Source organism: Stigmatopora nigra, chromosome 7 (assembly GCF_051989575.1).
Source record: "Stigmatopora nigra isolate UIUO_SnigA chromosome 7, RoL_Snig_1.1, whole genome shotgun sequence".
Classification (NCBI taxonomy): domain Eukaryota; kingdom Metazoa; phylum Chordata; class Actinopteri; order Syngnathiformes; family Syngnathidae; genus Stigmatopora; species Stigmatopora nigra.
Genome location: NC_135514.1, coordinates 8024132 through 8048931, shown reverse-complemented (window position 1 = coordinate 8048931; position 24800 = coordinate 8024132). Strand labels below are relative to the sequence as shown.

At 39.9% G+C, this 24800-nt stretch overlaps 3 protein-coding genes and 1 long non-coding RNA gene across 5 annotated transcripts; 2 read left to right on the top strand and 2 right to left on the bottom strand.

Annotated features, from left to right (window-relative positions):
* The first annotated feature begins 576 nt into the window (after positions 1 to 576).
* On the top strand, positions 577 to 17522 carry chn2 (chimerin 2). Of its 2 annotated transcripts, none has more exons than XM_077720231.1 (13): positions 577 to 984; positions 6499 to 6537; positions 7875 to 7930; positions 8358 to 8389; positions 8479 to 8592; positions 8673 to 8943; positions 12683 to 12796; positions 13444 to 13528; positions 15084 to 15257; positions 15334 to 15411; positions 15949 to 16086; positions 16158 to 16263; positions 16721 to 17522. In XM_077720231.1, the coding sequence occupies exons 1-13, from the start codon at positions 936 to 938 to the stop codon at positions 16890 to 16892; spliced, it is 1428 nt and encodes a 475-aa protein (XP_077576357.1). In that variant the 5' UTR covers positions 577 to 935; the 3' UTR covers positions 16893 to 17522. The 2 variants fall into 2 exon arrangements, with proteins under 2 accessions (XP_077576357.1, XP_077576356.1); XM_077720230.1 differs by having other exon boundaries at positions 579 to 984; positions 12713 to 12796.
* Positions 10583 to 14432, bottom strand: LOC144198967 (uncharacterized). Its single transcript, XR_013326813.1, has 3 exons — positions 14306 to 14432; positions 14013 to 14090; positions 10583 to 10714 (listed from the first exon to the last, which is right to left on the bottom strand). It is a non-coding gene; the product is annotated as an uncharacterized LOC144198967 (long non-coding RNA).
* fkbp14 (FKBP prolyl isomerase 14) lies at positions 17374 to 19569 on the bottom strand. The gene is made up of 4 exons (XM_077720235.1): positions 19216 to 19569; positions 18766 to 18917; positions 18577 to 18704; positions 17374 to 18314 (listed from the first exon to the last, which is right to left on the bottom strand). Exons 1-4 carry the CDS (start codon positions 19410 to 19412, stop codon positions 18156 to 18158), a joined length of 636 nt encoding a protein of 211 aa, XP_077576361.1. The 5' UTR covers positions 19413 to 19569; the 3' UTR covers positions 17374 to 18155.
* Positions 19570 to 19668: 99 nt separating this feature from the next.
* Positions 19669 to 24657, top strand: plekha8 (pleckstrin homology domain containing, family A (phosphoinositide binding specific) member 8). The gene is made up of 13 exons (XM_077720229.1): positions 19669 to 19908; positions 20297 to 20413; positions 20597 to 20752; positions 20815 to 20939; positions 21012 to 21170; positions 21245 to 21285; positions 21362 to 21474; positions 21542 to 21776; positions 22158 to 22243; positions 22856 to 22914; positions 22992 to 23193; positions 23264 to 23325; positions 23397 to 24657. Exons 1-13 carry the CDS (start codon positions 19869 to 19871, stop codon positions 23592 to 23594), a joined length of 1593 nt encoding a protein of 530 aa, XP_077576355.1. The 5' UTR covers positions 19669 to 19868; the 3' UTR covers positions 23595 to 24657.
* The last annotated feature ends 143 nt before the right edge of the window (positions 24658 to 24800 follow it).

The window sequence follows — 24800 nt, the reverse complement described above, 5'->3', positions numbered from 1 at the left end:
CACATAAAACATCATCAATAATTACCTCATACAATTGAAGTATTATTTACGATATGCCATATTTTACTCAAAAAATCATTTTACCAAAAAATCATTTTTACCTGTACACAATATCAATCTTCCTTTCATTCCCCCTTTCCTCCTATGGCCATTGAAGCTAATGCTGCAAGTCGAGCCTGTCGTTTTTCTGGCATATGTTTTTATTCGATTTAGTGCTAAAAATGTCACTTCCCGGTTGTGACAGGCTCAAACCGGCCAATCGGATCGCCACTCACACACACACACCCAAACTCACACACACACACATACAATACTGGGAGTCAATTCAGGATAGCTCACTCAATACACTCCAAATCCAGCATGAAAATTGTACTAGTGACGTCATACACGCACAGAGGAGATGATGCAGTAGACACACTAGAAGGCGCTATTACCCCTGAAACCTATTCTGCCCGAATATGACACCACTTTGGACTCGAATACATTTATAAATGTTGCGTTGATTTGAAATGTAAACCATAGCTGGAATTGAGCCAGGAAGTGAAGAATTGCAAGTTTTTTTCTTACCTCTGCAATGGCTTTGCTTGCATGCGCTGCAAGTCCAACTTTCACTTTAAGAGGCGCGTCTGTTCTTCTGCGGCTGCCTGTGTTTATACTGCCAGCCAGCCTCCTGGAGGCACATGGACGTGTGTTGCGCATCCACAACCTGTAGGACATGTGAGCTCCATTCGGTGTGCGTCTCTTCGCTGCTTGTTCAAATCTGCCTCCTCGCCTTAGATTTGAGGATCCTCAGCAACCGGGAGCGCTTCGAGGATCATTCGGGGAACGAAAAAAAAGGCAGCGGAGAACCCATCAACGAACCTGAGTGACATGGAAGCACCACCGGGCAAGAAGATCTGCTGGCCGGAGCGCCAGTGAGGCTGAGGAGGGACGGGATGGCAGCCTCCAGTAACTCCAGTCTCTCCGGTTCTTCCGTGTCATCAGGCAAGAACCATAGAAATTTTGAGGGGAAAAAAATGCATGATGGTTAATACATATATTTGGATGTTGTTTGTGGGTTATGGAATGCGGAACGCCACAGTTTTCTCCCTTCAACATGCATGTGTTACATGTTGGATTTGGAGATCAGATCACATCCATCGTTTCCTACTTGGTGGTGGGCTTGCAAAGATGTCTGGCATGGGGAGTTGACTTTCCATGCAAGCGGCGCCAAGCTTGAAAGTTCTGTGGGGTTGTGAAAACCCAAGTATGTCACGATACAGTGACATGATGCCTTTTTTTTAGATCATCCAATTTCAATTGGGTTTGAGTCCTGTTCTGCAGGAAAGTGTTTTGAATTTCATACTCACAGTTGTGGGGTTGTGGGTTTGATCACGGGTCACTGTGTGGAGTTTGTTTGTTCTCCTTGGGCTTGCCTGGGTTTTCTTTGGGTATTCCGATGCCTATATATGGTTAAAAATGACACTGATGTACAACTTAGCTGCATGAAACGTCAGTTTAAGATGGAATAGTGCAGTTCTAAACAACTTAAAACGATAATAACAATAATAAATTAGTTGCATTGTTTAAATAGTTGATGAGGCTAGCCTTCCAATCCATTTAAATTAGGAAATGTATCACCTCTGTTGGCAGTCAGCAATTTAATATCACTATCATAGTTTCTATCAAATATGTTATTTTTTAAGAACAGAATTCTCAATACATTTCCAGTTTGGGATATCATTATATGTGCAGGTGTGCCTCATATTGTGGCTGGTGAAAGTTCAGGTTTGCTTAGGATGAAAAGTACACATTTCTGCTCTCACACTGCTATTTGAAGTGGAGGCCCCAACCAGTAATCAGAAGTGTTTCTGTGTGAGGTAGCACTGGAAGTAGATGGCTTGTTAAGACACAAGGCAAAGCTCACAAAAGCGTATTTTGTCCCAAAAACGTGTTCATCAAACGCCCCCCATTTATCGCGTTTTGAAGACTCAGAAACTCAGATCTAAGGCCATTGTAATTTTAATCATTCATTAAAATGCAAACAATATATATTTGTGTATTTGGTATGCAAAAAAAATGACAGAAAGCAGTCACTTCTACATTTTTTACTGTACTTTCTGTCGCCCGCCCTGCTTGCTTTGAGAGGAAACACTTTTCTTTTGGATGGCATTGGTAGAACTGTCATTACCACTCGGCGTAATTATCAGAGGTTCCTAGCTCCACTGCCGCCAGGGATGAAGTGGTTGTCACAAGGGTATGATTATTTTCAAGCAGAGCTTTTTGGCAGGCACACTCAACATTTGAATAATCTCCTCCACGAGGCAACATGAATCCTGGCTGGTGCTGTTTGCTGACCCAGATCCAGCCGTCTGTACTGACTGTAAAGGAAGTGCTTTTTGGCTCGCTCACTATCTCACCAGCATGTTTTTCATTTGCTGATAAATAAAACCTAGGTTTGTAGGTGTACAAAACAGTGCCATGCAAATATGTACATAATAGATTGAATCTTATGTGAGCTGTCTTTATTATAAAAAAGCTCCAAATGTCAAAAACACATGGTTGGCACAGGTACAGACACCACCATGTACAATAGCAACAATGCTCCATTTCCCACATGGCTCTCAGGAGATACATTATGGGATGGAGTATAGAAAAAGCATACCCTGAAATTCAGGATGTGAATGACAACATAATTTAAGAAGATGGAAGGAAATCTGAGGGGGTTTTTTTGCCCCGCACCACCATGCCAGTGCATGTTTCAGCTAAATATGACCATTCACCTCAAAAACCTTTCCACTACTTACATTTTTCTTTCCTGCAGGAATTGTGTTCAAGCCGATTTGAAGATTACTGTGATTTAGCGCCGTGTTTAACAATATCGCTAGAACCATCTAAGTAGGACTACGCCGCTGAGGCACATTGTTTGCCATCTCTTATCTGCCCCGAGGCAGTGTTGTTCGTATCACTGGCTCCCCTTTTTTTTGGACGTGGGTCATCATACACAGATGGTCTGACACACACATACAGAGAGGGCCACTTTGAAAATACCCTTGTTTTTCCTCTTTTCCTCTTGGGTGGTTGGGTAAGCTTCTGTGCAGCTTGGAAACAACAGTCACATGAATTTAGCTTAGAATTTTGACATCATCGTTGCGAGAACACAGCGGCCATGGTGTGAATGATAACGCCCAACTTTCCAGCATGACTGGTCACATTCCTTTCATTGCATGGCTCATAGCAAACATAACATTGACCTTGTAGCACTATTTTAATTGGTTGTATCTGAAAATCTCTTTCTTATCACATGGCTAGCATTCAAATGCAGATTTGTTGCTCTCGTGCATTTCTACAGGAAATCAAGTTTCTTAGAGGAAAAAGATAACAAACAACAATGTGCGGACAATATTTTGTCTTGTTGGTTTTAAAAATGTCTGGAAGTTGTACTGGGAAAATGGTATAGGGTATACTGGCAGTGGAAATGCAGTATAAATGTTATATATTTGTGGATTTTTTTCAGAAACAAAAAACAGCATATTTTTCAAATTATATGTTTGTATAAGTCGCACGAGCCAAATAATGCACAATGAAGAGGGAACAAAATATATATATATAAGTCACACTTTTGGAAGGGCAAGTTTTAGATATCTATAACAGGGTTAGAGAAGTTACACTTTAGTATTAGTCGCAGGCCCAACCAAACTATAAAAAAGTGCGACCTATAGTCCGTAAAATACTACATGGTACACATTATATTAATCACAATAAAATGTGTAATAAAGGGAATCTGTTAATGTAACATATGAACAGTTATTCAAGTAACTAGCATAGCCTAAACACTACATGACTTGTCAACTTGTAATCTATTGCTTATATAGTGTTTAATTCATATACGCATTTTCAATTAGAGATCAACTGACTTAGTTTGAAATATATGTTGATTAAGATTTGAAGGAAGCTAAATCCAAACAAAGCAAAATCTTTCCAACTAGGTCTAGCTTTAACGCTATTTATTCTCACCAAGCTGGAGCAGAAAATGACATCAACCATCGGAGGTTGGGTTACGTCCCTAAAGAGCTTGCTAGGCACAATTCTTCTGGCCAAGAATTCATCCATCTAAAAGACACAGGAATGTTGAAGCCATTTAGTACAAGAGTATTCCATCTCTTTCCGAATCTTACTTTTCATGTTTTAATTTCATTATTGATTTTCAGGATTTATGAAGTCATTTTAGCTATGCACCATAAAGCAGAAGCCAGGGTGTTTGCATATACAGCAGATTTTCTGTGTGTTAGTTTAGCCCATTTTTTATTTTAGTTTGAGTACTATATTATAAATGTCTGCCAAATCCTATCCCACTGATTGATGAAGGTCATTATTCTAGATATTCCAGGAAAACATAAACATGAAGGACACATTGTCTCATCAAGGCCAAAGTAAAACAGTCAGTATTTTGTCAGCTATGCAATGTAAATTAATTTGAGGCATTTGCAAGCTATCATTGTGTTTGTCATGTTGTACTTCAAAAATCAGATGAGATTAGATTAAATAACTTTTTCATCCCATATTTGGGAAATGTCATTGTCACAGCAACAGGGTGAGAATGCTGACACAGGAAAATACATTTTAGACATAAATAGATAGGTAATAAATACGTTAATAAATAAATACATATTTCATAAATAAATAAAAAAGTGAGATGTGTTATATGTACATGTATGTATATACATATATAAATATACATGTACATACATATATATACATATACATACATATATATATAAATATACATACATATCTATATAAATATACATATACATACATATATATATATAAATATACATACATATCTATATAAATATACATATACATACATATATATATATATATAAATATACATAAACATACATATATATATAAATATACATACATATATACATGTTCATGCTGGCTTCATCAAGGTCTTCATAACAGCACCGGCGGTCATGTGTACTTGTTATAATTGTGTTTACATATATTGAAAGTGCATGTGATGGTTAAGAAAATGATACTCGTGATTATTGACTTATTGTGGTGAAATCTACCAATAGTTGGTTGGGGATTTACTGGTAGATTGCAATCCTGTTCTAAATAAATGTCTACTATGGTATCTAGGCTTCATTTATCACCTATGTTCTTTGTTACAGGTGTTTACATGAATACTATTTAATGAGTGTCTTTGACTGGTGAAGACGTTGCATCTAATTGCTTTCTCTTTGAGGGAGCCTCTAACTATGTCATCAGGCACTTACTCAGAAATTCCGTTTGATGTTCTATGGGCATTTGCATCATCTCTGCATGTTTGCTTCTGTTTTCTTTAGTTCATCTGCACGGGCTTGTGTGTTTATGTATTTCACCGTGATCCTGTGCTGGATTAGAAGAAAAAAGCAGGATAGTAGGATGAAACAATTTCATTAAATGCAGTAGTATCTGGCAGGCAACTGCATGGAGTCAGATTCTTTGAAGAAACTACAATGGAATAAATCTTTTAGACTGCATCGGCAAGACAGCCTCAGCGGACAACACCATCGACTAGTCTGCAACAGATCTGCAAACAGTGTCAATAATTGTCATTTTATGAAGCATTTCTCTTCATCTAATCGTCATGACGACCTGCCTTGATAAAATTTGATCTAACTTCCTTGCAATTTGATTAAAATACAATCCAATTATAGAGACTAATCCATTATATACATATTTGCAATTTTACTATTATGGACAATTTCAATGAGCTTTTGATTTTGTACCATATTGTTGCAATGCAGCTACAGTAGCCAATTCCAACAAGTACTTACTAGTTGAGAACATGTAAATCCCCTCTAGCGCTCAGGTGTGTTTCATTTCACTACCTTAGGCCTGAAGGGTGTGGATGGAAAAGAATGCATGTCCCCCGGATTGATGCAATCCATTTTGTGAATAGTCAATTTTACTGTAACTGCTCTGGATTTTTCTTATGAATAATGGGTGTGTTTACCTAAATGAGTGGGAGATCATCGCTGACATTTAAATACATACACATACCAACTTTTTGCTTTCCCTACAGCCACTTAAATAAAATTGGGTCATTCCCAAACTGTAGTAATGCAATATACCAAAGGTATTTGGCAAAAACTCAGTTGTATTTAGTTTAGTATGAGTCATTAGCAAATAAACTTGATGAATGTTGGGATTGTTAACTTTTAACTTATTTGGAATGAAAGCCTTCTTTGCATTTTTATATTTTGTTGTGGGGGGGGGGGGGGGGGGGGCAATGGAGACACATTTTTATGATATAAAAATGAGGATACTTGAATTAAACAAGATTAAATGGAATTCCTTCTTGATAGCAGGCACCAAACGTTGTATACCGTGCCATAAATCTAGCGTGACTTAAAACAATGTTCAACAAAACCAGCTATTGATCGTCCTTGAGGCAGAAATGCTGATTAAAAGTATATTTACACTGACATAGTAACCTGCTTCTACATTTTGTGTTTTTTACAGACCCTGAGGATTACCAACCACCAATATGGAAGTCATACTGTGAGTATAATGATTAACAATAGTAAATTTTCTCTTGGTGTAACAAAAGTATTTGTCACTGCCATTGGTAGTTAAACACAGCAAATCAATTTCTACCAGTAAGGCAGGGATAAATATTGAATCCATTTTGACTGGGAGGGTTGTCAATGGCAGCCAATGAGTTAATACTTAAAAAAAATAAGCTCTATTTAAGAAATTAAGGTGGAACAATTTCAAGTTGGCTCTTATATCCTTTAATTTTTCTGAATAAAGCCCCGAGATATAATAATAATAATAATAAAGTGTTTTGAACTTCTCAGCTAAAGGATGACATTTTAATAGTCATGATAATAGAGCTTTACTATTGCATTGCTATTAAAAAAAACGCAGGCAAATGAAGGAAAAACCATCGTTTCAAAAGTGGCTCACTTAATGCACAGCAATGTAAATGTAAGCAGCTCACTCTCCCACACAAAACGTGCAAAGCAGAATTTGAGAAAATAGGATTTTCTGCATGTGAAGATGCTTTTAACATCCTCATTGCGCACCCACTTCAGCATCCAGTATTTTTGCCATGTGGGAGGAAATGGATCCACTCTTCTTCCACAATTGAAGGGACTCCAATCATATCGACTGGGGCGACACATGCATGCAAATGGAAACTGTGACACAGTCACTAGCAATTTCCTTTTGCTTTTGTTTTCCCATAAATCAAAGGCCTGCATCGTTTTCTAATGATTAGGTTTTTGTCCCTCAGGGCTCGGACCACGTCCAGTTCTCAAGTCAGTTTGACGAAAACATGAACATACAAAATTGTTGCCAGAATCTTCTACAACAAAGAAGAAAAAAAAGCTGAGCTTAACGTATTCAGTCTTGTCTTCTATTGTTCATTGTTTGGGTTATAGTATAAAGTCAAATAAATTCCAAAAACTAGATCTATGTGAGTGGTTTGGACTAAAAAAAATCACTACTATGTGTATTTTTATTATTAAAAAGTACCAAATTCTTAGAAGATAAAGCAGTATTGTTAAAATGTGTAATAAATCATATTATTCAATTTGATCTATATTGTATTGTAAAGACTGATTTTCGAATGGTAGGTTAATTAGCGCTTTTGAGGATTTCTGTGTAGATTTTTCCTGGTCATTCTTTCTTTGGCTTGGCTTAACTGTTTTTTTTACAAGAGTCAAGCCACACTTGCTGCTGTCTAGCAACTTATAATTTACCATGGCTCCTCTTAAATGTACATCGACGACTTTATTTTGGGCTACAATCTACTATTTTCAAGTAATTACAACTTGCAGTGAAATGCACACACGCTAGGCCTTACTTAAAATCCACATATGTCTCTTTAACAGTGTACCAATTACAGCAGGAGGCCCCACGACCAAAAAGGATCGTGTGTCCCAAGGAGGTGCGTACATACCCTGACGACATTATTCTTTCACCCTTTTGTGCTTTTGGCCTGTCTTTAAATGCCAAACACTGGAGAAAATATCACCATTGATGTGTCAATTGGCTGTGTGCTATCTATTTTAATTTTTTTCATTGTTTTCATTTACCATTTTGATCTTTTAATACTAATTTACTGCATCCTCATTTGATGGCAAAAGCATGAAAATATCTACTACTATTGGTTTAGAAAAATGGCTGCAAGGCAGCCATGTTGGTGGGGGCAACATTCATATTAAAGTCAATGCATTCATATTAAAATGAAGTCATGACTTCTTATTTCTCATTCATTCATTCATTTTCTGAATCTCACAGAACATGCAAACTGTTGGACGGAATATTTTAGTATCTGCATTCACTGTATGTAAACTGTCTTTTCTATTTCACAGATGGAGACCAGGCCCAAATACTATGGCAGAGAGTAAGTGAATAATGAGAATTCTTCATATAAACAGGAAGGATGAAGAAAGTTCCCTTTTTTCTAAGCAAATGTGTAATAATCTCTCACAGATTTCACGGCTTGATATCTCGCGAGTACGCAGACGAGCTTTTAAGGGGAGCCGACGGTTCCTACTTGATTAGAGAAAGCCAAAGACAGCCCGGGACACACACTTTGGCCTTAAGGTACCTCAACTTTACACTCAAAAGTCATTCAACCGCCCGACTACATGAAATAAACCACTCATCAGCATTCGTCCGTCTAGATTTGGGCCGCAGACGTTCAACTACAGGCTGTTCTACGATGGGAAACACTTTGTGGCAGAGAAACGGTTCGAATCTGTACACGACCTGGTCACAGACGCCCTTATTACTCTCTACATCGAGAGCAAGGCGGCAGAGTACATCGCCAAGATGACCGCCAACCCCATCTACGAGCACCTGGGTTACACCTCACTGCTAAAGGAGAAGATGGTGCAAAGGGTGAGCCGTGGACGCACAGATTCCCGCAAAGTCACCTTCGTTAGGACTGAACGGGTGAGTTTATCTTATGTTAAGTTAACCTCAACATCATATTCCTCGATTTTAGCGTGCGAAAGTGGAATTTATCCTTTATTTGGGCCAAAGTTATCCTTTTATGTGACGTAATTTCCGTTTTAACCCTTGTCACTGGTCACAGAGTTCGTTTCTGATTAGGGACTTTTGCTAGAATTAAGGGATACTGTTATTTTGAGCAGTTTTTAGCCCTCCTGGACATCTTGACAGTGGGACAAAAGTGATTTTAGAGGACGCATTGTCCTGTGAGTTAAGTGCATATTATTAGATGGCAGCCTAAGGGTGTGTTCTCTACTGCTGTGGTTCGTTGCCTTCTCTGAAAGTTAATGATAACTGAGCGCGGGGGGGGGGGGGGGTGCTTTACTCTCCTCGGCTTGCATTTCAGATACGCGGAACCACACGGAAACAAATAACGCATTGTTTTCGCTGGACCTGAGGCATTGAAATCCCATAATAATCTGTCAATGTCTTATCGTGAAGGAATGAGGAAGGTGGTTTTGGCTTCTTTCCGGAAGAGTTTTCATAATCGTTCCACTAGAGGGCGATATTATTATGTCTGCTCTGAATCATTGCTTCAATTTTAGTCATACCACATTTGGGCTTACAAAGTCATTAAAAAGTTATGAAATATTTCATCACTTGGGCTTTTGTTTTGGCCGTCGCAGACATACGACATCTGATTGGCCTTGAGCATCAGCTGCAGTATCAGTCATCACTTTGCTGGCTGTAACCGGACACTTAAGACATTAATACGGCAAATGGCCATCGATCAACGTGTCATCAATTGATTTACAATGCCTTGGTGTGTTCTTTTAGCGATGCGAGCCAACAATCGTCAATGGGCGTTTGAGTCAAGGGAATGCTTTACTATGCACACAAAGTACGGCGTCCATTTAAAAGCATTTCTGCACCTCCTTTGAATCTTTTTTTGAACTTCATAGAGCGTACAATGATCTGAGCTGTCAAGTCGTGTTTACACCAAATGTTTTTTTTGCCTTAATGGATTCATCCCAAAAAGCACGGCTCACCTCTGATGGTTTAAATGTGGAAAAGTCTTTTTGACCTTCATGTTTACCGTTCTCACAACCACACCCTTACTTAGGCTTGAGTTGCACACTGGCTCCACTGTATAGTCAATATGTGCACGTATTTAGCCTCCTAATGCACCTCCACACGACCGTGGCTTCAAGTGCAAGCAAAATGCGTCCCAAAGGTCGAAATGCAGAACTCATCCCAAAGGTTGACCTATCTCCAAAGTTAAAATGTCTTTTGCATGCTGAATGCGGTCAAACCTCTAGCACATTCCTCCCAACTGGCTGAATATCAGCGAGGTGCCGGTCAGGCTGGTCTGGTTGCTTGCCCTGGAATGATTTCCACAGTAATGCCTGTGTTGTTCATTTGGATAATGAGCCGCCTTGTCAGTAAATTGCCCTAATCTTATCCCATGAAAATCTTAAACAAGAAGAAGCGGCTTACTTCTTTACCAAAACTTGTGAGCGCATATTTAGTGCGATTACCTTCTTATTTTTATCCGCTAACACTATGAATAATGTAGATTTTTCTTTTTTTAAACAGTGGGAGAATGTGAAAACTTATGCCTAATTGTGTGATTACTTACTGTGTCTATTTGTGCATTGGTTGGAGATTTTTTTTGTCTGGTATTCGGGGGTGGTGCGTCCTGTTGTCTCAATATTTCAGTGCTCACTGTGTTGTGATTCCAAGCAAAAGCTCACAGGAGTCCACTCAGTTGTGCCTAACAAAGACAAGAAATAAAGGAGTCAAGCTACACCAAAAGAAAGCAGAGCTTGTTGCATGTGACCACCTTTTGTCCTTTTCTTCCATGCTTTTTCTTTGGCCAGACAAGAGGCCATCTGCCCACAGACAAAGCTCAGCCCTGGGCCAGGCCGCCCCTCCCTCACCAGGCTAAAATATCTCAGAGTGGTACTTTATTTCTCATCTGTCCCTCCTGACTTGTAGTATGCCGAATTCTATCCTTTGGTATGTGTTTGTCTTGTCAAAGAATGTCAACTAGAATGACAACAATTCTCACCTGTTATTTGAGTCTGCAACAATGTTTTGACTTGACTGGAGGCATTGGGGTAAAGAGGAGGGTAGTTTTATGCACGGGTGACTTCAGTTAGTTAGAGTCCTTCAAAAATATTTCTCAAAAGTGAAAGCATCATGCACGGCGTCATGTGATGAAGCATTAAATTCACGAGTTAGTATTCACTGCAATGTCTCTCCAAAGGATTTGCTCCTACAAGGTTTTTTTTCCTTTTTTGCCTTTTGTTTGGTTATTTTGTTTGTGATAACAAAAAACAAGCTCACCAGTAAAGGAAATAGGAACCATTGATGCACCAGAAAATGGGCATCCTAAGTAAAATGTGATGAATATTTGTGTATATATACAAATAAAGTAGTACTTTCATTTGTTTCCATGGAGAGTTAAATCACTAAGGCGATGTTTATGTGGATTTGTTAGCTGTTTTAATATGATTTTTAATTAGCTTTAAAGTTAGAACACTTTGAAAGTCAACCAGCGTCACATTAAATTAAGTTATTTATGTTTTTGACTTTCAAACTTTGGTTTTGGTTTAGTCATTGCTCTGAGGAATGTCAATTGTGTGGAATCGTTCTCTTGCGTTGGATTGGGCCACACGATAACAATAATGACAGTTAATACGCTGTAAATGACGAATAACAAGGGCAGTCAACAGGTTTCTGGTAAAGTTGCATTCTTGCTGACTTGCAAAAATTCATCTTAAGCGTAGAACCCCCCACCACCTCATTGGTAAACCACCTTATGGCTGCAAAGCACCAAATGAGCTTCCTTTGCTCTTTTATGTGGATTTGTGCACTCTAGGATTATTTCCTTGTCAGGATTATTTCTGTAATCCCCCTCCATCCCCAGTTGCGATGTGGCCCTGCCAGTTCTGGGTTTGAACTAGGCTTCTGATTAGTGGCAGTCGAGCACTGTCGCACTGTCTCTGGAATTCCAGCAGCTGACAAAGATGGCGGTCATGATCTCTTTCAATTAGGTAGACAGAAGTCCCTCATCACTACGACCTAGTAATCTGGTGTCTGTTTTGGAAGGCAGGCCACCAGTCACACATTTAGGACGCCGAGTGCCCGACTGCATTTGCCTCGGCGGCTAAGTGGAGTGGAGTGTGTCCGGAAGGCAGTGAGCTAATGTGAGAGTGCTCGCTGATATAAAGAGGGCGTCTGCACTATTGATCCCGCTTTACAGAGCTGTTGAGCTGTTTGAAACAGTCCTGACAGCAGCACCCCCGCCCGCCACCGCCCCTCCCATTCATAGAGCCTGTTCTCTCTCTCTCACTCCTTTCTGGGCGTGTGAAAGAGGGCCATTGTGCGAGGCACACTCCAGCCCTCAGGCCGCCCACCCACCACCCGTCTTGTTGCCCCAGCTCGTCTCTCTCCTCGCCGACGCTCTCCCGGGCCACAATTGAAGCCGCCCCCTCGCTATCGGCCGTCAGTCGCCCTCCGAGAGCTGAGAGGGGAGCAGATTCTGCTTGTCTCCTTTCCGCATCCTTCTCGGAAGGAGATGGAGGGTCCCTGGGAACAGGCCGGCGTGGAGGCCGAAAAGAACGCGGGGGGCGAGCTGAGCAACCATAAAGCCAAACGACAAGATCGCAAGCGGCAGGAACTATTGGCTTTTGCGCTAGGGGTTAAATTAGGGAGCAAAGGGACACTTTTGTGGAAGCCCATCAAACTGTTGGCCTCCTGTCCACAGATCTCCTCCCCTGTGGTGAGGCAGAGCGCCTTGAGAGAAACTCCAGAGAAGCAGTGTTTCTATGAGAAGATCCACAACTTTAAGGTGAGCTGATCTTTGAGAACAAGCCTTTTTTGGGGATCAAATTGAAGTGTTGTTTTAGATGGGAGCACAGAGCATAGCTGACCTTCAAAACAAAATGCCTAACTAATGGACAAAGCTGACCACAATCTATTAGCGGCGTAGCAAATTGATCCGTATTGATTTGAAGTTTTAATCTGTCGACCCCAAAGCGAGTCAACAATTGACCTCATTCTTTCTCTGGTATTATTTTAGCCTATATTCTTTTCTTTAGATAGAAATAGTTTGATGTTTATCTTGGAGTATTTTAAAGAACTTTACTTTGCAAAGGGGAACAAAAACAAATCTATATGCACTCGCCTTCCCCAATTCAAACTCGGGGTCAATTGAAGTTGAGCGAGCAGGTCGGACGACACACAGGTGTCATCATAACCATGTTTTGGGATGCGCCTATGTTATTCGTTATCGCAGATTTCAGTTCATGAATCTGATTGCCTCACAGCACATGCCAGACACATAATCGTAAATCCCTTAATCTGCTTCATATGTACACACGCTCTTCTCGCGACCACGCCAGATCACAAAGTAAGCTCTGTGCAGCCCATCAAAGGGGGCTTCTCCTGCTCAGCTGTGTGGCTATATGTCTGTAATCCTGGGGTCTCCACTTGCAGGTACACACTTTTCGGGGGCCACACTGGTGTGAGTACTGTGCCAACTTCATGTGGGGCCTGATTGCTCAGGGGGTCCGCTGCTCAGGTAATTCCACCCTCTAGCCATCACTCACTAAACAAAGACTGTCTGGCCTGTCACGGTTTTCGCGTTATGCTCAGTATGATATGGGGAAAAACACATCACAGGTGATTGAGTTGTGCAATAACTCCTTACGTTGGTAGAATGACGTATTTTTCACCGTTCAACTCGTCCAAGGAGACATCACAACAATGACGCATACAAGGGGAGATGGGGCGGGAAGCTTTTACAGGGGCCATCATTAGCTTTCACTATGACAACCTAGTTGTTTCAGGTGATGGGGAAAAAAAACACACCCCCACCCTACACAAAAAAAATACCTCAGTACATAACAAATAAGCACACCAAAATAAATGCTTCTGATTGCTTGAGAAAACAAAACAAAAAATAACGACAAAAAAATATATATAGCAAAACATATACCTTGTCATATGCCGATCAGGCGCCCCATTTTATAATAGTAAAATTGAATCATTTATTCATAGCATACCTGAAGAGGTGACCGAGTGGTTAGTGTTTTGGCCTCACAGTTCTGAGATCAAGGTTTCAATCCCAGGTCTGGACCTTCCTGTGTAGAGTTTGCATGTTAATTTTAGCAATTTGCAATAAACTCATAGAATTTCACAGCATAAAGACAATTGGATGTCACATGATTGTAATGCAACTATCATTATAATGCAAAGCATGACAAGTGACCCTTTTTTTATGGTGATGGGCGTGATTGGCTGATTCACTTTTGTTTCATTTGGAATGTAAAACCAATTGAAGAAGCTATAAACTTACCTTCTGAGCATTATTTTTGCTGATTCCACATCCAATCTGAATTGGCTCCACTTCAGAAAGGCAGCTGTATAATCACCATTGTTATGTCTCTCGGTAGCCACTAGCTTGGCTCTTCTAGCCTGCAATTAACCAATTATCCATTCCGCCTCTCACCCTAACGAGCATCCACAATCTACAAAATAGAAAAATGTTACCGCCATGTCCAAACTTCATCACAATAAGACAATGACGTGTGCACAATCCAAAAACAATTATCATCCAAACAATCCAAAAACCTTACGTAAGTCTAAAGGTTAAAGAAAGTTTAGAACCCAGCTGAAAATGAAAAGGTCACAGGACATTCTATTCACAACACAGACACAAGCCAACATTAGTAGCTTTACCCCCAAAACACAGTGTTTGTTGTCAACACATTTTCCATGCTGATAAGCCAGGGGCGCAGCCTGTTCCATCAGACCTCATGTGGGAAGCAGGAGAGAAACATCTTTTCACTCACTCACTCATTCACTCATTGCTTTTCCAATGGCCATTCACAAACATCCGTTGTAGGAGATCTGCCTTTTTCGCATCGTGCCAGCACTCAGACAAAAGCTAAAACCACTTCCCGCTGCGAGGTTTTTCATCCACTTTAGCGGCTGTGGACCGAAAGGGTTGCGGGAGCCCAATCCGTGCACTGTGTGACAGCGCATGTCACTTTCACTCGCTTGTAATCCTACCGCGGTGTTTGTCTTATCGCCACTGCGAGGCTGATGGCTCTTTCTTTATCTCATCCCGCTAGATTGTGGGCTTAATGTACACAAACAGTGCTCCAAACTGGTTCCCAGTGACTGTCAACCGGACTTGCGGCGGATAAAGAAAGTGTTTAGCTGTGACCTCACCACGCTGGTCAAGGCCCACAATACTCCGAGGCCCATGGTGGTGGATCTCTGCATTCGAGAGATCGAACTCCGAGGTGGGAATGATGGATTTAGATTGAGGGCCACATCACCAGGTCTTATACCCCATCTATATCCGTGTTTGTGTTGCAGGGATGAGGTCTGAAGGTCTGTACAGAGTATCTGGCTTCTCGGAACATGTCGAGGACGTGAGGCTGACCTTTGACCGAGGTTTGTCATCTAAGTGACATAGAAAGTTACTATGAGACTTACTTGTGCATGATTGATATGTATTGTTACAAAGAAGATAAGACTAAGCGGATCAAAAACAGTAAAATTCGGGTGAAATCAAATGTGGGTCAACTTATTTGTGCCTGCCTATGGGAATGTCTATTGGTGAACCTAGTAATATGTTTGTATTTTCATCTAAATATTTTCCTTTTTCTCATATGAAACTGAAGTTTGTTACATTTTTGGCTATCTACACTTTAAAATCTTTCCAATTGTTTCCAAAACCTATTTTAAAAAAAATGAAGTTGTTAATTTATCTTCTTAATTGATTGCCCGAATACTCATTAAAATAATTATCCATCTTAAATGATCAGTTTTTTCCACACAGTTTATTTTATCTAAGACTCACCAATATTACCAATTACACGCTTGCAAAATGAAGATAAAAGTTAAATTCTACTGACTATTGCTTGGGCTCTAATTGATCGCGTTCCTGCCTGTAAAGCATTCCGTATATGTTTACATTGTTTTCAACAGAAGGTGAAAAAGCTGACATCAGTGCCAATGCCTATGCAGACATCAACATCATTGCTGGCGCTTTGAAGCTCTACTTGAGAGACCTCCCCATCCCTGTCATTACATTCGACTCGTACTCCAAATTCATTCAGGCAGCAAGTAAGTGCTTGGTGCTATCTCACATGGCCGTCATTTTTTTTCTGATACTCACATGATGTTACGCACTGCAGAAATTCCAAATGCTGAATGCAGACTGGAGGCCGTCCATGAGGGATTGCTACAGCTTCCTCCTGCACACTATGAGACATTGCGTTACTTGATGGCTCACCTCAAGAGGTACATAAAAAGAAGTCATTCTTTTACACTGTCATACACAATTATGGTTCTGATGTTACAAGATACTAAAAAAAAAAAAAACAACAATCAAAAAGCCCTCTTGTGGGGCTTAGAAGAAGTGGTTTTTGCATGATGACTTGAACATTTGTTTGGATTTTTGATATTTATGCATTTCTTCAAATCCAGTGGTCGAGGGGTTAGCGTATCAGACTTAGTTTTGGGCTCTAGGGTTCAATCCCAGGTCGTTATGTATTTATTTGTTAATTAACTTATTTAATACCTATTTATTTATGTCTAAAATGTCTTTTGCTGTGTCTGTATTCTCGCCCTCTTGCTACTGTGACAATGAGATTTCCTGAATATCGGGGATAAAGTTATTTAACCTAATGTAATCTAATCTATTTAGCACTTTGACAATCATTACTAAGCCTCACTTTTGTCCTCCCTCAATTTCTAGGGTCACCACATTTGAGAAGGACAACTTAATGAACTCTGAGAACTTGAGCATCGTCTTCGGCCCGACGCTGATGCAACCGCCCGAACAGAGCGCCCTGACCACGCTGAACGACATGAGGCAGCAGAAACTCGTGGTTCAGCTCATGATTGAGCACGAAGATGTCTTATTTTAACTGAAGCTCGCCACGGACGCTTATTTATTCCGTCTTGCAGGATATCCAAGACACATTGGAGAGAGTCATTGATGGTCGCAATGCTCTTGAGGGACTTCCATTCATGCATGACTGTTTTGGTGTCGACATGGTCTGGTTTCTGTCAGTTATCGAGAGCGACACTGCCAACACGGTCATGTTTGATTTGGCACGGGGTCTGAAATGTTTACAACACAGAGCGCTATTCCCTGTTCTCTTTTATTTGAAGGGTCGCAACCATCGTGTACGCCGTACAGAGTCTGTGAATGTGTGAATTTGAAGTGAACTTTTCCACGTGTGCAAGTTAAGGATCTTCTGTAGGAATGTCGGCTTTAATACGAGACATCGTTTCATTGTAGGTTAAGAAATGCTGGCAATGATCAATATTTGATACCCTACTGTGGATGAGTAATGAGACATTTGGTCAATTCATGAAGCACTTTTTTTGCGACGTGTGTACAGATTTGTTTTGTAAAGATGTTTATTTTTGTCTTTTTACTCGGAATCATGTTGTTTTGTCACAGTAATATATATACAGTTGGGAATGATGCATGTTCAAATGGTGTCAGGATAGAAGAGTTGAGGAAAAAAATAAAAAGTACATTTACAGTACTTGTGTTCTTTTCTATAAAAAAATTGAAGTTTTTTTTGTAACATCATGAACACTTTTGCTGCTAAAATACATATAAAAATGCATCATTCATTCATCTATATTGCGTATCTAAGGGTGCTGGAGCCTATCCCATATAAATATTGCCAGCCAAAATCTGAAACAAAGATCCAAGCTCACTCATTTTTGTAGAATTTTTTGAGAATTCTCAATCAGCCATTTTTTTAGGATTAAAAGAGTACCTTGAGAAAACCCACGAAGTCACGGGAAGAACATGTAAACTCCACACAAGAAAGCCAGATCCTACCTGAAAACAAACCCTTGAAATAGAATATTCGGTTAAAAATAATATTTCAGGAGACAAAATATCTGCTTGTTAGTGTCAAGTGTGCCCTCTAGCGAGAACAAGACAGAATACACATCACCAAGGATGAGTGCAATCTCAATTTTCATCCATTTCTTTTTTCCCCCAAAAAATAAAGACGTATTTTTACATCTTACAGTGCATGCTGACCCAACCCGTGAATGGAATTCATAAAATCAAGTAAATACCTGAAGTTCAGAGGTAATACAATATGTAAAAACCAAAACGAAGAATTCTGACGTCTGATTCATGAGTGACTGAAATGCATCCTTCACAGTTCATCGTGTTGATAAGTGAATTCTCTAGCCGAGATGAAACCATCGTTATCCTCGTCCTCGTTTTTGAAGATATCTTCCACCATGGCTTCGTTGTGTGTGTCATTTGGTGAGTAGCCATGTTTTTCAAACTCTTTCTGCAGATACACTTTCACCTGCCAGGCACAAAATTACACTAATTATAACGTACTAACATTGTATTATTACAACTTGTTTTCCATAGTAAATACCATCAAATTTCCAGAAATATGGGTATGCTATGAGACCAAAGATGCCATTCTATTTCATTGACAGACGAAATACAATGGACGTATATTGTCGTCAAAGATTATATTCCACAATACGGGTTTGTAAAAAGATATAAATAACAATGATGCTACTTTGTAGTGTTTACATAAATGTTGAGGAATTCCACACCTCTTGCTTGGAGAGCTTCCAGTCATCGTCAAGATCCATCTCCCTAAAGGATTCGTGTGACCTTGGCCCATTACGGATATCGATGAGCTCAACGTCAAAAAGGAGGACGCTACTCGGAGGGATTTTGCCTACAAACACAAAAGATCTGGTCATTTACCTGGCTAATTTATGTCGCCCGCCAGTACGTACCTTTGCCTTCTTTCCCATAGGCCAAAGCTGCAGGAACAGTCAGTTTCCGCCGCTCTCCAGGGCACATCTTCTGCAAACCTTTATCCCAGCCCAGGATGACTTCTTTGGTTCCGAGGGTAAACCACACTGGATTTTTATCACCTTCAGTGCGGCTGCATTCATTTATACATAAATTAATGACCACAAAACGACTTCAAATACAATAATAATTGACAATTATACATTATTTAATATTGATTGCTATTATATAATATTTTTTGAATGACCAAAATTATTTTTCCCTTAAGGTGTCACTATTTTTGTAAATTAATGATAAAAAAATAGTCACTTGCTCTGTAAAAGGGTGTTAAGTGTCAACTTCTGAATAGTTGTCCACTATAATGACCACTGTCCCTGAAATGGTGAAGAGAAAAATGTGATGTGACGTTTGAGATCTTTGGAAGATATTACCTTGAGTGAAACATGGTGCCATTGCTCTCCAAATATCCCTCGTAATGGATAAGAAGCATATCTCCATATTTTGTCTTCCGTGAACATAGAAGAGGTTTATGGAGAACTTCAATTTTAACTTCAGGGTCGGGTAGTTTTCCAGCATGGGCTGGAATAACTAAAAAAGACACTATCGCGCAAATGGGAAACAATATCATTGTTCAAAGGAACGTACTTACAAAGTTTGCAAAATTATTCTTGATTTAATATTCATAAACTATCTTCCATAACGGTGTTTTGGTTACCGACGTGGCACCAAACTTATGAAGAGACCTACTGTTCAGCGATCCTCCCTTCTTGAATCCTTATTGGTTGATTTGACAAAGCCCCGCCTTATATCTAAATTCCCTTATTCAATTGGTTCATTTGCATGTCACTGACTTAAATCCGCACCCACCCTACGCAAATCCCCTGAAGATAAAGCGGAGTGGCCGCTGCGAATTTTATTCCAGAAACATTTTACGTACTTTTACCAACGTAGTCGCCATCTATTGCCTGTGTGTATTGACTCCACTCCGTAGTTTTACTTGGAGGCAGATGCAGTGGTTCCAGTCAGCTGGGAGCCTAATCTTATCATGACAAACAAGTAATGAAAGGCAAAAAACACCTCAACGATGGAGGGGATTTTATACAAGTGGACCAATTATATAAGCGGTATGTTGGATCTGTGCTGTTTTTTGGTGTTCAAGCTGAATTTGTTGGTGGGAGCTAGCTAGCCTGACGACGTCAGCGTTGAGCTGATGAACAAATAAAAGGACTGGGGGGCAAAATAATGTCACATTAATGCTCCTCATCAATTAATAAAGATGTGTATTGACATAGAACATTTTATGAATTGTATTAAGTGCCTGGTAATTGCGATCGGAGCCATTATTTGCCCATCGATCCGATTTAAACGTGGTTGAAGGTGTTTCAAACAAAGTTGGGGGTCATTTCATCATAAGTTTAAATCCTGAGAACTTGTCAACTTTTAATAGTTTTGCAGATCTGGACGATGAGATCACTTTATAATATGTATGTACGTACGCCCATTTTTTTCCAGGGTGGCAACCTCGCTGGTTTGTGCTTGAGGGAGGAACTTTGTCTTACTATGACTCTCAAGAAGATGCTTGGAAAGGCTGCAAGGGAAGCATTAAAATCTCAGTTTGTGAAATTCAAGGTTTGTGCCTCACACTCACCGCCTGCCATTGACAACAATCCACGTCCGATTCATTTCAGCTCATCTTTAGACGTCCAATCCATTTTGACAGGATGGTCGGCATTGTCAGAACCACCTGATAACTTCAAATATGAGAAGAAATTGGCTTTTGTCTATTATTGACATCTTTTGTGTGTTTGCCAGTTCATTCGTCCGATTCCACGCGGCTTGACTTGACCATTCCGGGGGAACAGTACTTCTACCTGAGAGCCATCAATGCAGCAGAAAGGCAAAAATGGCTGGTGGCTCTGGGAACTGCCAAAGCTTGCCTGACGGACAACCGCACAAAAAGAGAAAAGGGTAAATACCTAGTTATCTTATCTTCTAAAAGGCAGGGTTTGTGACTTTATTTCACTTTGTAGAACTTCAAGAGAACACAGAAGCGTTAAAAACAAAGATGTCCGAACTCAGGTTGTATTGTGACCTTCTTCTCCAACAAGTCAACAAAATCAAGGATGATGATGACAAGCTGGTTGTCGCAACAGAGGTAAACAAACCTTTCTTTAAATATTAACAGACAAAGATGGCTGTCAGTTTATTGTTTATGATCTCTTTCCAGACGGGTCTCGACACGGGTCATATGGTGAAATCCACATGCACCACTTTCCTCAAAACCCTGGAGGAATGCATGCAGATAGCAAATCGTACTTTTACGCCAGATGCATCCAAGCAGAGCCCACCGGCATCGCCCCCCATCGCTGCTATCAAACCACACAAGGTGTGTTGTTTTGGTTTTTTTGCTAGCCAATACGATTCAGCGCTGAGTGCGTAACACTTGAATGTCTTTTCCAGATTAAACATGTCAGTCAGTTAAATCACCACCCTGAAGAAAAGTAAGTGTTGTCAATCAGGATAGTAAGTCATTATTTATAAATGTTTAAACGGTTTACGTGTATTATGTCATTGTAGGTGGCCAGATTTACCAGAAACAAGTGTGATGTCACATGAAACCCACAACCTTGATCCGGGGGAGGAAGGACCAGATGAACTGGATGGACCAGATCGTCAACCTTTTGCATCAAGTGAGTTTTTTTCTTAAGCAGGATCAGGTTAATGTTGTCGTATTCATTTTTGTTGTGTCCCAAACAGCCAATGGCGGTGATGCCGTCCAAGTGGAGAAAGACGATCCTCTTCCTCTCAGCTCCCAGAATGACACTCAGCCTGAAGTCACGGCACCCCCCGATGTCCACGAGGAGGGAGATGAGATGCATGATGAGCCTCGGCAGGAAGAACTTCCCGGTGAAGAAGAGGCCGTCTGCGATGAAGACACATTTGAAAATTCTGCCGAGCCAGTGGAGACTTTTTTCAGCACAATAAGTCACAGGTATGAATAAATTGTATCTCATAAATATTAAGAGATTTATAGTTCAATGAAAAAGCAAATGGAATTTAAGAAATATTGCCACTGGAGAGTTAAGTATAGTATTTTGCGGACTATAAATCGTAGTGTAAATTGCAGCAGCCAAAAAATACACATAATATTTATATATAAGTCACACTGGAGTACATTTATATCTTATTTCAGTTTTGACAAGATGCGAGTAGACTGAAAATGGAGGAAATCTGCACTTTATAGGCTCGGATTTGTAGACTAAGCTTCACTGTAATCAATTGTTTTTGGTTCTGTATTGTTTTGTTTCTCCTTTTGGCTCAAATAAAAGTCGACATAGTATTTGTTCTTGTTTTATTTGTTTTTGTTTTCTAGATTTAGTGATTATAAGCTGGATGACGACAACGGCATCCCCACGCAAGAGTTTTTGGATTCGTGCAATGCAATAGTGCCTGTATTAGGTAGGGCAGTCAAATCCGCCTCTTTCACCTTTTTTTCATGCCATCGCTCTGTTTATTTCTTTCATTTTAGCCAAAGAAGTGAACTTTTAGTATTGTAGTATAAAAATAGATTTGAGCTTTTTATGAATTAATCTTTCCAGATGCAAGAGCTCTGCTGCTTTAAAAAAAACTTCAAAATAGCATTGTAATGTGACAAAAAGAAGTCACAACATTATAATGTTTTATTTTTAAGAATGGCAATATGAAAATAGAATGATCTTTTAAAAATATATTTTTGCCAATTTCCAACATTACTCTTAGATATTTTTATGGATGATTAGAAAAAAAAAACATTTCATAATGGTTTGGTAGGCATTTGCAAACTAGTTAAAATTGTAAATTTAAACATTAACTTTTTCTTTTATGTAATTTATTTCTGTCCTTTAAAATACAAATGACTTTTTACATGATTTCAGTCTCCCTTTTTCAAGAACTACTGTAAAAACACCCTTTGATATGATAACAAACTTGTTTCATTTTTTCAATCAAATATACAAAACCTTTTCATAACATATCATTTCCGCTATGAGCCAAACTTCAAAGTAATACTGACAAGTTTTTGTGTCCTCTCAGACAAGCTCGGCCCGACTGTCTTCGCGCCTGTCAAAATGGACTTTTTGGGTAACATCAAGGTGAACAAGCTCTTCTATTAAGAACTTTTTTACCTCCTCATGAATGTCTACTTAAAGCATTTCTTCAACGCTTGTAGAAAATCAAGCAGAAGGTGATGTCAGACCCCGCCGCCTTCCCTACGTTGCAGTCCATCGTGCTGCACGAGGTTGGCGCCGAGGTGGCTCAAGTGCGCAACTCGGCCACCGAGGCTCTGCTGTGGCTCAAGCGAGGCCTTAAGTTCCTCAGAGAGTTCCTTTCCCAGGTCAACATGGGGGAACAAGACATCCAGGCTGCCCTCAGTCAGTACAAACTCCACCCACTCCTTTTTTTTAGCTGTGCATTGCTACTTCTAATCACCATCTCCTTCAGATCACGCATACGGCAAGACTCTTCGCCAGTATCACGGATGGGTGGTCCGAGGAGTCTTTGCGGTAAGTTTCCAGGAAATTCCCATCCCCCCCAAACTGCACACGAAGACCTATTTTTTTTCTCTTCTTTCCAGTTGGCGCTGCGAGCCGCTCCGACCTATCAAGGTTTCACGGCCGCCTTGGTGTCCACCGAAGGAGACGAGCTAAAGAGTGGATTCGCCGACGGCATGCGCAGGGATCTCGGCATATACCTGCCCGCCATGGACAAGCAACTCGCCATCCTGGACGCCCTCTACGAGGATTATAACCTGGAGTCGGACGAGGTGGTCTAATAAAGGAGTCACAGGGAGGAGCTGGATTCTTTTTCAGCGAATTAAAAGGCGTGAGGTTCCACCATAGAAAAAAAAGTGCACTGAGCAGCTTTCAGCATCAATGAAGTGTCGATTTTTAGTGGCCATTGGATGTACTTCAAAAGTACTGAAATCCAATGCAAAACTAGTAACTTAATTTCTAAGTGTGAAACCAATTGACGGAATGTTCAGTAACACGACTCAATAATGCGGAACAATAAGTTTCAGTATTTCTAATACAAAGGTAACTGATTTGCCAAATGGAATTTTTCTTATTAACTTGCTAAAGTTGCACTAGAAAAACAAATTAAATATCAAATGTGTATTTGTATTTTTTCTTAAGAGGGACCGACAAAAATGGAGAATTCATTATTCATGTAAAACAGGGCTATAAAAATACTGGCATCTTCATTTTTTATGTTTTTTTCCTTTAACTTATTCACTTTTTACTGGATGCATCTCATTAGTATCTCAAAAGGTATTCTCACATGGGAGATGCCTTGAATGAACTGATTTAACAATCCTATTTGATATAGGGCGATTTTATCCATCCATGTGTGTTGTATTAATTATTATATCTGCATTTTAACTTATTTTCTAATTCAGATGGGATGTCATTAGACTAAAAGTCCTTACTTCAACGCAGTCCATTGGATCAAACCATTCTAGAGATTGGTTAGTGCTTGGGCCTCACAGTTCTGCGGACAAAGGTTCGATCCCAGGTGGGTCCTCACTGGGATTGAGTGGGTTTTCTCTGGGTGCCTGTATTTAGCCGAAATAGGCTCCAAAAAATCAATCCTTGTGAGGATAAGTGGTTGGGAAAATGAAAGAATGAATTTATATCCTAAGACAATTTTTGGGGGGGATTTTTTAAAGATTATCACCCTCAAAAAATCCACACAATGAACTTGCACAATACAGTACAATATTTGAAATATGCTTACAATGTTAATCATTTGGCAACATTTGTATTAGTCCTTTCTATCCATTTCTGGAAATGTTTGATATGTACTTAATAAATCTAACTGGGCTATCTTTGCATCCACATCTTTTTTTAGGCCCCTTTTTTTTCACAACATCAAGAATTTGAAATAGGATTAAAGTTTTCTTTGGCCGGGCTCAGCTTGTCTGCTGCATCTCCTGTTCTCAAAGCACATCTAATTTACACAAGACTGATAATACAGTAAT